We start from the raw sequence: 13,619 nt of genomic DNA on the forward strand, positions 1-13,619 counted from the left end.
TTTACATTGCATTTGCGTGCATTCTCATGTGTTTGAGGTCTGTGCGGTGTCTTCAATAAACATTTGCAGTGTGTTCTGGTAAAGAAAAATGTGGCATTCTGTAGATTTTTTTAAACACTGAAATGGTGCTGAAATGGTAAGCTAGGTTTACTAAAAATACATACATTTTTCTTGCAAACGTGTTTGTACTGCGTTCATACTGTGTTTAAAAACGCATCCGGCTGCATCTGGTGTGAATGAGCCCTAAAGCAGTATATGGTGTTGGGAGGTTTCAGTGCGTATAAGACGTTTTATTGTATCAGCAGAAAAAAAAAAAAACAGTAGCTGGTCTTTCAGAGGTAGGAGCTGCCCATGTAGTTGTGTCAGCGAAAGGGTTAAAGGCAGCCTGACAGGAGCAGTGCTGTGTGGTGAACATTAGAGCTGACAATCTAAGGCGAGTGTTGGTGCTCCAGCAGCCTCCTCCTCTCTGGTTGCCTGGCAAACACAGCCAGCCTCTCTCTCACACTTCACTACCGGGTTAGGGAGAGGAGAAAGCAGGCAGCTCCCATCCATCCCTCCTCCTCTTGCTGCTCTCCATCCTTCCCCTCCCTCTCCCCCTCTGCCAGTTCTTACTGTACAACTAGTACACACACACACACACACACACATACACATACACACACACACGCTTCCACACACTCCTGGACCAGCAGCCAGCATGGAGGTCAGCTAACCCCTACCGGTGGCATCCATACATACACACACACACACATGCATGTACCACCGTGTGGCTTCACACATAGGCAGCTTCCAGCTAGAAGCTCCAGTGCTATCCTCCTCCTCCTCCTTCCTATTGCTGCTGCTGCCTCCCCATCTCTAAAGCCTGGCCATTCATCAGGAAAGCACCAAGGAACCCCCCCCCCCAAGCCTTTCCTCTCTGCCTTACCTAAGCCACCCTCTACGGACCTTGGGGCGATGTCCAAGAGCCTGAAGAAGAAAAACCACTGGACCAACAAAGTCCATGAGATTGTGATTGACAGGAGCCTGGAAGGGGAGCTGGGCTTTGACATCCGAGGGGGGGCTGAAAATGGTCAATTCCCGTACCTGGGAGAGGTAAAGCCCGGCAAGGTGTCCTACCAGAGTGGCAAACTGGTGCCTGAGGAACTAATCCTGGAAGTCAACGACACCCCGGTGGCCGGGCTCACCATAAGGGACGTGCTGGCTGTCGTCAAACATTGCAAGGAGCCCATCAGGATCAAGTGTGTGAAACAAGGTAGGTGTGCACTCCTCATGGACAACAGGCTGCCGTAGTTTCACGCCGTAGCCATGTATTATTCATAGGCTATCGTGCAGCAAAACATTCCGCACATTGCCCCGGGCTGGGCATGCTGTTCTCTGATCTGCAGCCTCGTGTTGTTGACGTTGGAGCGGAGGCATTGTTGTGCCCCGTTGTCATCGATTGATGGGGCGTTTGGCTGGTGTAGAAGGCAGATGGCATAGAGGGTGGGGGGTGATCACGGGGGATAACCCCCAACCCTGCAATGCAGCGCCTTGTGCCGGGGGGGGGGGGGAGATCCATCCATAGCCAGGATGGTGTCTCAGCTGTTGCCGCAGTAACTTTGTGTTTGGAGCTGTGCTGATGACTTCCTGGAGTTTGGGATGTCTTGGTGCTGCCAGTGTGACATTGTGTGCGTCAGTGACAGCGATCTGATGAAAGTTCAGGGGGTGGTCACTGACGACTGTGCCTGGGGTGGTTGTATATTCAAAAAGTTCACATTTTATAGCAGTGACATTGTACGAGTGTGGTTTGGATGTTTTGCATAGGCAAAATATCAAGGGGGTGGTATGTACTGTACGCAGAGCCATCAGATCATCCCTTTGATGAGGGACTCATGATATTGACACACGCTCCATCTAGGGCCTCATTCACATAGGCGCAGAGCTCTGTGCAGCGGGTCGTGTTTATGCACCCGGGAAATGACAGGTGTTCCCCTCAGCTAACCTATCAAAATCAATGACAGCCGGAGAGACGTAGCAGCCCGTACAGATCTTCCCCCACATGTCGGTGTTTACATCCGTACATATCCAGAGCTGTGCGCCCGTACCAATGTAAACACTGACATGTGCTGGAGGATCCATTGCATCTCTCCGGCTGTCATTGATTTTGACAGGCTGGCTGCACAGAACACCTGTCATTCCACAGACACATGACCCTCTGCATAGAGGTACAGATCTATGTGAATGAAGCCACACAGGCTCACCATACATGCTACAATCTCTGTACAATCAACCTTAGATCGACCAAAACCATATAATATGTGGACCTACCTAATCTATCCAATCAATTTGTACTCAGTCAGGCAGGGCTTTGAATTACATACTTGCTGGTAGATCTAAGGCTGGGTTCACACTGCCGCATGGAGTGGCTCACAGCAGGGGTCCAGGGTGTCTACATTCACCGTTTCAGGTCCGATTTCTGTCTCAATTTTTGGCTGATATCAAACCTGAAACAGACAAACAGACCAAAAGACACACAGGACCCCTGTGTAATTCGCACCCGGAGCCGTTTCGGAGAGAGACGGTCACCATCTCCTGACATGCGAATTGGATGTGGAGAAACTCGCATTCCAATTCTCAATAGTGTGAACCCAGCCCAAAGGAGATCGTACTCTGCGGTCCTCAATCACAGATCTGTGGAAAGTGACATTCATCTATACCATACAGAAACTTTCAACTGTGGAAATCCCATTCAGATCCACGATTAATTAAAGTGCTGATCAAATTGGCCAGTGTTTGTGCCCATACACACTATAACTATTCGTGGACACCTTATCTGTTGTACTAGGAATTAACCACTAATCAGCTGACTTCTGTTTGATTGGGTTGAATGAATGTGTGATTGGTATTGCTATCCATGTTCTGATAACGTTATCAGGTCATATTATTATGTGGTGGAGGTATCTTCTATTAATTACATTTTGTATATGGTGGAATTATTTATAATAAAGTAATTATTATTTTTGCTAAAAAACAGTTTTTGTTCCTCCTTGAAGAATCCCTTGTGGGCTGTTTGCCCTCTTTTTTCTCCAGAGAATTTTTTCGAAAGGAGATCGCAGAATCAGATTGTAACGTGTGTGGTAACCATACACTAAACAAGCTGATTGCACAATCGCCTTTAGATCTACAAACAACTACCAGTGCAAGGGCCTGTCCGATTTGATATAAATGTTGGATTGTTAGATTTGGCCTCAAAGATTTGGTAAATCTGAAGGAGATTGTACAGAGTGTGTACTATCAGATTGTACAGTGTATGGCCAGTATATTTTCTATGTTAAGCCTTAGATTGAGCAAATCCGTAATATGAGTACTTGACAATGCAATCCATATAATGTGTATGGAGTCAGGCAGGTGAAGGGGTAGGCAGCAGAAGCATCTGCCTTGGGAGCTTCAGCCGGGGGGGGGGGGGGGGGGGCTTCATCCTATACTGCTCCTGAAATGAAAAGGGGGGGGGGGTCACACCTTGGCCTTGTCACCTAAGTTGCTGAAGGACCTTGTCCCATCACTGCTTGTCGTACATAGTTATTAGTGATCGACTGACCATACACTATACAATCTGATTGTACAATCTACTTTGGATCTACCATCAACTGTGTGGTATAAGGCAGCCCATTGATGAGTTTGTTTTTTTTTTTGTTCAACCAACAGGTTGAATGAAAAAAAAACTGACTCGATTCTCCTAACCACACATTCGATTCCCGCTGAGCTATTGTATCCTGATCCGCCATCAGAATAAACTGATCAGTGCTGCCGGCTTTAGACTGCAGCACTGTTTGTGTAGGGAAAATCCAACAGGGCTACTGTACAGAAGTAGATTGGCTGAACGACTTCTGTATAACCACAGTGCCCATACATGGATCAAAATTCGGTCAGTCCCTGCTGAACCAGCCAAATGTCAATCCATGTAAGGCCAGCTTAAAGACCTGCCCAATTTGATGCTAATTGAAAGGATTTTTTAGGTTGTCCTTATACTACTTAGTTTTGGTAAAGCTTGGCGATTGTACAGAAATTGTACAATCACTATACAATCTGATTGTATTATCTCCTTTAGATCTGAAAACAACTATGTAGGGTAGGGCCCTGTGCGATTAGAAATTGACTGGATTGTATAGGTTTGTCATTATATTGCACAGCTTATGTAAATGAGATTGTACAGGGATTGCACAATCAGATTGTAGTGTGTATGGCCACCATAAGATCTACCATCAACTATGTAAGGCAAGGGCCTGCCTGATTTAATACTAATTGACTGGATAGTATAGGCTTGTTCCCATATTACATACTTTTAATAAATATGTACAGAGGCTGCACAATCTGATTGTATAGTGTATGGCCAGCCTAAGAAGGGCTAAGAAGCACTTTTATAAATAGGTGTAGATATTTAAATTTGTTTAAAGTATAACTATAGCCATTTATGGATGGATAGGGGATGACTAGAATCCCTGTCAGGTTTTATTGCTATCCGGGGCTCCATTAGTCCAATTGTCTAGTTTTGTGAGGACATCCATGGACATCCCCCCAGCACCCCGCCCCCTGGGGCACGCATCGGGCGCACTTGGGTAAAGGGACAATCACAGCAGCACTTTACCATGACATCAGTTTTGTCCAGTCACAGTTGATCACATGTAAACAGACTTGCTGATTAGTCCTTTCCTCAAGCACTGTGTCTGTATGAAGAAAGGAAAGCTGATAACTGGCAAGGCTGTCAACACATTGTTTACATTGATAATCAGGACACTAATCATCAGTGAACTGATTATCAGTGCAGCCCTATCAGTGCCAATCTGTGCCTATCAGTGCTGCTTATCAGTGCCCATTAGTGTCGCCTATCAGTGTCCATCAGTGCCACCAATTAGTGCCCATCAGTGCTGCCTATCAGTGTCCATCAATGCTGCCTATCAGTGCCCATCAGTGCAGCCTCATAAGTGTACCCTCATCAGTGCCCATCAGTGCAGCCTTATAAGTGTACCCTCATCAGTGCCCATCAGTGCAGCCTCATAAGTGTACCCTCATCAGTGCCCATCAGTGCAATCTTATAAGTGTACCCTCATCAGTGCCCATCAGTGCAGCCTCATAACTGTACCCTCACCAGTTCCCATCAGTGCAATCTTATAAGTGTACCCTCATCAGTTCCCATCAGTGCAGCCTTATAATTGTACCCTCATCAGTGCCCATCAGTGCAGCCTCATAAGTATACCCTTATCAGTGCCCATCAGTGCCCATCAGTGCAGCCTTATAAGTTTAAGACATTTTTGGTCTTTTTTTGTTTGTTTAGCAAAAATTAAAAACGCCAGTGGTAATTAAATACCACCAAAAGAAAGCTCTATTTGTGTGGAAAAAAATATAAAAATGTAATATGTGTACAGTGTTGCATGTCCGAGCAATTGTCATTTAAAGTGTGATAGAGCTGAAAGCTGAAAATTAGCCTAAGCAGGAAGGGGGGGAAAGTACCCGGTATTGAAGTGGTTAAGTTATGTAGGGGAATGCTTTTTATGGTTTTGCAATACATCAAATCACACGTCATATAACATGTCTATAGGATCAGTGCTTCGCTGGATGGTGACAAATCCAGCACTCCCACTGAACCTCACCGAAGTCACCATCAGTACTAGTGGTGTCTGAGACTTCACAGTCATCCTGCCTGTTTCCCTTTAGAGGATTTCCCTTCACTTCCTGCCAGGTAAAAAAAAAAAAAAAAAAACAATGTCACCAGGACAGGAAGTGAGTGGAAATATCTAACAGAGCCCTGGATAACAGTAAAACCTAACAGGGGTTCTAACCTTTCCCTGCTTAATCCCAAACTAGAAACAAAGTTTTAACTATAGATACACATTTAATGTTTTGTGATATAAAATATAGGATGTGATAGGTCAGCGACCACATTTAATAAGACTGCATTGAATAATATCCCTCAGTATCTAACATTTGTATCTCTTAGAAGCTCAGATAAAAATGTTCATGTCATAGACTTTGCACAGACATGGTTTACCGGCTTGTTTTTTCCTTGTTGGAATGAAGGTCGGGGTTCATGGGCCACCTTGTCCTGGTATCAATATATAGAAAATATTGGTCAATAGCATTCATACTGTAACTATCACTAACAGCAAGATGATAACATATATATATTACAACAGGACACAGGACACGTGACCCCGTACCTTTAAATATGCTCAGAAAAATGAATTTGGAAAAATCTGTTTCAGTCATTCAATGATAACATGTGATATCACATACAGCCTGAAGGACCCTGCTCCACAACCAGTGCTTGGAGGTGACTTGGTGGCCCCAGTCCTTTCATATGACTTTCAAACCAGTTCACCTACTGGCTAGACCAAAAACCAAATAAAACTGATACTGCCCAAATACTCCGATCTGTTATCCCAGCCCACATGCTATACTGTTTGTAGGTACTGGTTGGGTTGAATACCAGCTCGTCAGCCACATCTATGACTACACCAAAATGGCTTGACATTATTATTATTATTAGGCTAGGGGCCTTGGTAGCATCATTATTATTATTATTATTATTAGGCTAGGGACCTTGGTAGCATTATTATTATTATTAGGCTAGGGGCCTTTTTAGGATTATTATTATTATTATTAGGCTAGGGGCCTTGTTAGGATTATTATTATTATTATTAGGCTAGGGGCTTTGTTAGGATTATTATTATTATTATTAGGCTAGGGGCTTTGTTAGGATTATTATTATTATTATTAGGCTAGGGGCCTTGTTAGGATAATTATTAAATACTATTATTATTATTAGGCTGGGAACCTTGGTAGCATTATTATTATTATTATTAGGCTAGGGGCCTTGTTAGGATTATTATTAAATAATATTATTATTATTAGGCTGGGAACCTTGGTAGCATTATTATTATTAGGCTGGGGGCCTTGGTAGCATTATTATTATTATTAGGCTGGGGGGCTTGGTAGCATTATTATTAATGTTATTATTATTAGGCTGGGGGCCTTGGTAGCAATATCATTATTAGCTTGGGGGTCTTGGTAGCATTATTATTATTATATTAGGCTGGGAGCCTTGGTAGCAATACTCTTATAATTACTAGGCTGGGGGGCTTTGGTATCATTATTATTATTCTTAGGCTGGGGGCCTTGGTAGTATTGTTATTATTATTATTATTATTAATAGCCTGGGGGCCTTGGTAGCATTATTATTATTATTATTAATTGCCTGGGCGCCTTGGTAGCATTACTATCACTGTTAGGCTGGGGGCCTTGGTAATATCATTATTATTATTATTATTATTATTATTTTATCCTCACTATTAGGCGAGGGCCCTGGTAGAATTATTCTTAGGCTGAAGGGCTTGGTAGCATTATTATTATTAATAGTATTACATTTAAAATACATATTGACATTAAAATTGTAAACAGTGTGTGCCAGTGGTTACTGTTATAACATGGGATAGGGACCTTTGTATTAATATTGTTATTATTATTATTACTAATAATATTACTATTATAATGTTTATAAAACATTTTGCCATTAACACCTTTATGACCGCCTAACACATATGTGCAGTGACAAAAGGCTGTCAAAGACAGTTCTCAGTCCGGACTAAAGATCGGAAGCCATCCGGGACCGGCTTTCGATCATGTGCCCACCGATCACCAATCCTCCCCGGGCATTCAGAACTGTTTAAACCAGGGGTCTCAAACTGGCGGCCCTCCAGCTGTTGCGAAACAACAAGTCCCATGAGGCATTGCATGGCTGACAGTCACAAGCATGACTCCCACAGGCAAGAGGCATGATGGGACTTGTAGTTTCACAACAGCTGGAGGGTCGCCAGTTTGAGACCCCTGGTTTAAAGGGACATCAGGGCAAGTGGGAAGGGGTTATTATTGTGTGAATCAGTTGTTACTGTTATAACACAGGTTGGGGACATTGGCGTTATTGTTATTATTATATTTAGAATACATATTGTCATTAAAAGTTTACATTATTATAATTATAAATAGCGTGTAAACCAGTTGTCACTGTCATCACATAGGTTGGGGACCTTGCTGTTGTTGTTATTATTATTCATTATTATAATTATTACATTTATAATAGATCTTGTTGTAAAACTCACACATTATTATAATTGTATATAACAGTGTGAGCGAGTTGTTAGTGTCATCACATAGCCTGCGGACCTTGGTTCAAGAACATCATCAAGTTATACTATTCACATGTATAAATGGATGGGTAAGCCTAGTTACAAGACAATACAAGGAAACAACTACAAATGCAATCAGTTTAAAGCTTAACCGAAAATAATTCAAATCTGAGCCCAAGTGAATAAAATCCATTCAGGATTGTAAAGTGGTGGACAAATACAGCTTGATCAGAGTGGTTAGTATGTGAAAACCACTTCCATCTATGAAGAATAATCTCGGTACATACAAAACAATTGAGTAGAATGTCACTTCATCAGTACAAAGTGCTGTATCAGAGTCATCTGAACGCAGCGTGTTTATATTACTATTGTTACTTTTTTATTATTGCAATTAAAATCATTCTACTTTGTTGACGCATCAACTGATGTGCAGCTGTGTCTTGCATTAAATAATGAAATGAATTATTGTTGGCAGTAAAAATAATCCCGGGCAGGAGCTCATGTGTGACATGTTACAACTTCCATAATACCTAGCGCTTTATTTTAAGCAGGGTTACTGTGTGTCAGATTAATGACAGCTCTGAGGGATGAGAACAGTCAGGTTATTTACAAGAGATGGAGCTCCTGGTAACACTGAAATGATCTCATGATGACACGGCTCACATCTCTACCAGGCCCCTCCAGTGACATGAAGTCATCCTCTGTATGTAACACTGAATACATTGATTTGGTTGGTGTTAGAGGAAGGATTGGCGGTACTCTGCTGACAGCACGCTTCATAAAACACACCTGGAAGGTGTACAGCGCTCTGAACATTGCACACACCATCACTCCGATGTTACATTCCACTGCAGATAATGAGCCTATAATAGATCCACACTTCTCAGTTACATAGCTCCCAACTGTCCCTGATTTTGAGGGACTGTCCCTGATTTGGAGCAATGTCCCTGATTTGGAGCAATGTCCCTCTATCCCTCTTCCCCCCTCATTTGTCCCTCAGTTTGGTCTGATTTATATAGTTGTATATAAAATGCACTTTTTATCTTTCAAAAAGTGTTTCCCAGTGCTAAACCTTTCATCCAACTTCCAAATTGCTGCATTTGTAAATTTTAAAAGCCAATATAAAGGAATATTAGTGGTAAAAATAAAGCCCTTGTGGATTTAATGAACCTTTTTTTTTTTGGTTAATTCTCCTTCGAGGGGGTGTGGCAGGGGGCATGTCCTAAGCCTACATACATTTGTTAGTAGGTGTCCCTCATTCCCATCTTAAAATGTTGGGAGGTATGCAGTTATGTCCGTTATCTGAATGGGACTTCTATTTTACTTTTCTGTTCTACGTGTGGGGCGTCATTCACATTGCTAAATCAGCCATGTTACGGCAAGTGTGTGCTGCATGCGGATAGTGGAGGCTGGGAAGCCCGACCGCTATGGACAACAGACGTTACACTTAGGGCTCCGTTAACACCAAAACACAGTGTGCACCACAGGAAAGGCATGCAGGTGCCAATAAATGATTAATGACACCCCAAAGGCATCTCACAAACACAGCATGTTTGCAGCCTCCAAATTGCATGGCGCTGCAGTGCCATGTGGTTTGGTGCAGCACGTTCTGAAAAGTAGTGCTTGCACTACTTTTTTTCTGCATTCCAGTGCATTTTGCAGCCCAAAAACCATACTGAATGGGAACGCACATTCTGGTGTGAACCGGCCCCTAGAACTCATTCACACAGCCAAATCAGCCATGTTGCAACAAATACTCTATATTACCAAAAGTATTGGGACGCCTCCCACTCTTAGTCCGTAGGGTTCAATATTAAGTTGGCCCACCCTTTGCAGCTATAACAGCTTCAACTCTTCTGAGAAGGCTGTCCACAAGGTTTAGGAGTGTGTCTATGGCAATGTTTGACCATTCTTCCAGAAGCGCATTTGTGAGGTCAGGCACTGATGTTGGACAAGAAGGCCTGGTCCGCAGTCTCTGCTTTAATTCATCCCAAAAGTGTTCTATCAGGTTGAGGTCAGGACTCTGTGCAGGTCAGTCAAGTTCCTCCACCCCAAACTCACTCGTCCATATCTTTATGGACCTTGCTTTGTGCACTGGTGCGCAGTCATGCTGGAACAGGAAGGGGCCATCCCCAAACTATTCCCACCAAGTTGGGAGCATGAAATAGTCCAAAATGTCTTGGTATGCTGACGCCTTAAGCGTTTCCTTCACTAGAACTAAGGGGCCAAGCCAAACCCCTGAAATACAACCCCACACCATAATCCCCCCTCCACCAAATGATTTAGACACACTCCTAAACCTTGTGGACAGCCTTCCCAGAAGAGTTGAAGCTGTTATAACTGTAAAGGGTGAGCCAGCTCAATATTGAACCCTATGGATTAAGACTGGGATGCCATTAAAGTTCATGTCCGTGTAAAGGCAGGCAACCCAATACTTTTGGTAATATAGTGTATCTTCCATTGACATTCAGAATTAATCCTACATGGAGTGAGTACCTGCGGCTAGGGAAAGATGATTGGGCCTGGTAATCACTACCTGTGGCTGCTGTCAACCTGTCATTGCTTTGTACAGTGCAGCTGTGTGAATGAGGCCCAAGTATTGTCTACTGTCCATATCGTCCAGGCTTCCAGACCACAACTATCTTCCCACACCTGAGGTCCAGGACGCAGTTTTCCACAACGTACAAGCCACACTATGGCTGATTTTTGTGAATGAGACCTAAGTGTAATGTTTGCTTTCTATAGTGACTGGAATTCCCAATTGAAACTGTCCGCACCCAACTGGGCTCCAAGCTGAAGTTTTCTTGCTGTACCATAACTATTTTGGCTCTGTGAATAAGACCCAATTGTAATGTCTGCTGTCCAGAGCGACCAGTTGCTTTCTACTCTTAATTTCTCTTTGTACAACAGGAAATTGCAGCGGGAGTGTAATTGCTGAGGACTACACGGGCACATTTCTTCCAGACATATAAAATATCTGAGGCTCATTGAGCTTTGCAAGAGTTTAGGTTCACCCTACACTATACAATCTGATTGTGCAATCACTTTTAGATCTACCATCATTTATGTAGTGCAAGGATCTGGCTCATTTGATATTATTTGAACTAATTGTTTTGTTCTGACCTCATAATACATAGTTTTGATAAGGAGATTGTACAGTCAGATTTTTTAGTGTATGGGCAGCTTTTTGTGTATTTTAGCTATAGTAGTTGCTTGGGGGAGTCGCAGGTGGGTGTACAACCTGTCATGCATGTGAATGGCTGTACATGGCTATAGTCTTGTAAACACTGTTACTTCTGTGCATCAGCGTTTATCCACACATGTGCATACAATGTATTTCTCGAATGCAGAAAAGCCTTGTATGCGAATGCGTGGTTAAATGCCAATGCACAGAAGTATTAATGTCTCCACAAGTACAGAGGCTTATAGCCATTCACTTCTATGGCCAACTGTACGTCCCACTTGCGGCACTTAGGCATATAAAAAGTCTGCAAATGTGCATGAGCCTTAAGTATTAAGAAAAAAACATAATGTATACCATTATGTGTAACACAATAAAAATATGGATTTATTTAGAATAAACATGAGGTATATTTTAACTTTAGGGCCCTTTTACTTCTTTGTGGTTATGCTGCAAGTTAGTATGCGTTAAGTTAGGCAGCTCATTGAAAGTAATTTTTTTTTTGTTCAACCCAAAAAATCTCACAGCTCAGGTTGGAGCCGCTCTACCAACTATCTGACACAAAAGGGGAGCTGTGCTATGGTGTTCTAACAAGGGGATGGCCCCCCGTCAGAACACTCCGGTCAGTGCTCTTAGCGGGATCCGGTCGGCAGACAATTTTCAACTCTGACACTTCGAAGTCCCTGCTGCCATACACATGGGCCAAATGCCAGACAGTTTCTATTGATTGGAAGTCAGTCAGTGATACTTCAGGTGTGACTTTGTGGACATCTGTGCAGCTTCATGCCTGTCAAATGGCCATGACCTGTCAAAACGCATGACAAATCACTCCAATGTGAACGAGGGCTAACTCCTCAAAAAGATATATGAAACAGTAGCAAATAGAGCATACAGATGGTAAATATATATACAGTTAAGTTCATGTATATTTGGACACAGGCACAATTTTAGATTTTTTCAGGCATTTACCAAAACATATTCAAACTATAGTTATATAATAGAAATGGGCTGAAAGTGCACACTCTCAGGTTTAATTTGAGGGTATGTACATCCAAATCAGAGGAAGGGTTTAGGAATTACAGCTCTTAAGAATAGCCACCCCCCACTTTTTCAAGGAACCAAAAGTAATTGAACAATTGAATCAAAAGTTGTTTCATGGCCAGGTGTGGGCTACTCAAAACGCTCCGCCTCCTCAGTGGCTACCCGCCGTATGCCCTCTCTTCAGCTTTGACAGCTTTATATAGGCAAGGAGCGGGGCCACCCGGTTACCTCACCCGGTGGCACCACCCCTTCTGACGTCACGTGACATCATGTGATGTCATAAGGGGCCGGTGCAATCGGGTTACATAACCAGGTGGCCCCACCCTTGCCTATATAAGCGCTGTCAAAGCGAAGAGAGGGCATACCGCGCGTAGCCACTGAGGAGGCGGAAAATTTTTTCCCATTTTTCTATTTTTCAGGTGGGCGGGCGTCGTGATGGACCTTGAGAAACACTATTTTTTTCTTTTTCTTTTGGTAAAGGTTTTGTCAAAAAATGTTTACTGTAGGTTTTTACTTTTTGACACTTTTTTGGCAAATGAGAAGGGGTATGATGTACCCGATACCCATTCACATGGGGGGGCCGGGATCTGGGATTTTAATAAGCCCCCCACCCGCAGACCCCGACAACCACAGGCCAGGGTTGTCAGGAAGAGACCCCTGTTCCCATCAACATGGGGACAATGTGCTTTGGGGTGGGGTGCAGATCCCCCCTGCCCCAAAGCACTCACCCCCCATGTTGAGGGCATGTGGCCTGGTATGGTTCAGGAGGTGGGGCGCTCACTCGCCCCCCCTTTCCTGACCTGCCAGACTGCATACTCGGATAAGGGTCTGGTGTGGATTTTAGGGGGGGACCCCACGCCGTTTTTTTTGTTATTTTGGCGTGGGGTTCACCTTAAAATCCATACCAGGCTTCGGGCCTGGTATGGACTGGGGGGGCCCTACGCTGTTTTTTTTTAAAATTTTCTATTGCCAGGGCAATTGCCAGCGTTCTTTATATTTATATTCATCTGTCAGTGCGGAAGCCCTCTGACAGATGCTGACTCATGTTTATTAAGGACTTCCCGACCCGCTGCTTAACAACCAGCTATTTCTTCACGCAGAATTTGAATTGGTTGACCACTTTTCGACCGATCCAAATTCGAATTGTTTTGAAAAGTTGCAATTCATTAGAAAACGAATGAACAAAACAAATTTTAACGTATTTCAACAAAATACATTACTATTCGTTACTATTTCAT

At 43.2% G+C, this 13,619-nt stretch overlaps 1 protein-coding gene across 9 annotated transcripts in view; it reads left to right on the forward strand.

Moving 5' to 3' along the window:
• The first annotated feature begins 519 nt into the window (after positions 1–519).
• MAGI2 (membrane associated guanylate kinase, WW and PDZ domain containing 2) overlaps positions 520–13,619 on the forward strand; it is a 1,136,189-nt gene continuing 1,123,089 nt past the window's right edge. For 2 of the 9 annotated variants that reach the window (XR_012242816.1, XM_073619581.1), the window contains exon 1: positions 520–1,252. Coding sequence is in view for 8 of the 9 variants with exons in the window: in XM_073619581.1 (XP_073475682.1) it covers positions 751–1,252 (502 nt within the window). In the remaining variant the exon portion in view is untranslated. The remainder of the gene's footprint in view (positions 1,253–13,619) is intronic. The other 7 variants (XM_073619580.1, XM_073619586.1, XM_073619579.1 and 4 more) reach the window with 5 other exon arrangements.

The sequence above is a fragment of the Aquarana catesbeiana genome, linkage group LG03 (assembly GCF_042186555.1).
Source record: "Aquarana catesbeiana isolate 2022-GZ linkage group LG03, ASM4218655v1, whole genome shotgun sequence".
Taxonomy (NCBI): Eukaryota; Metazoa; Chordata; class Amphibia; order Anura; family Ranidae; genus Aquarana; species Aquarana catesbeiana.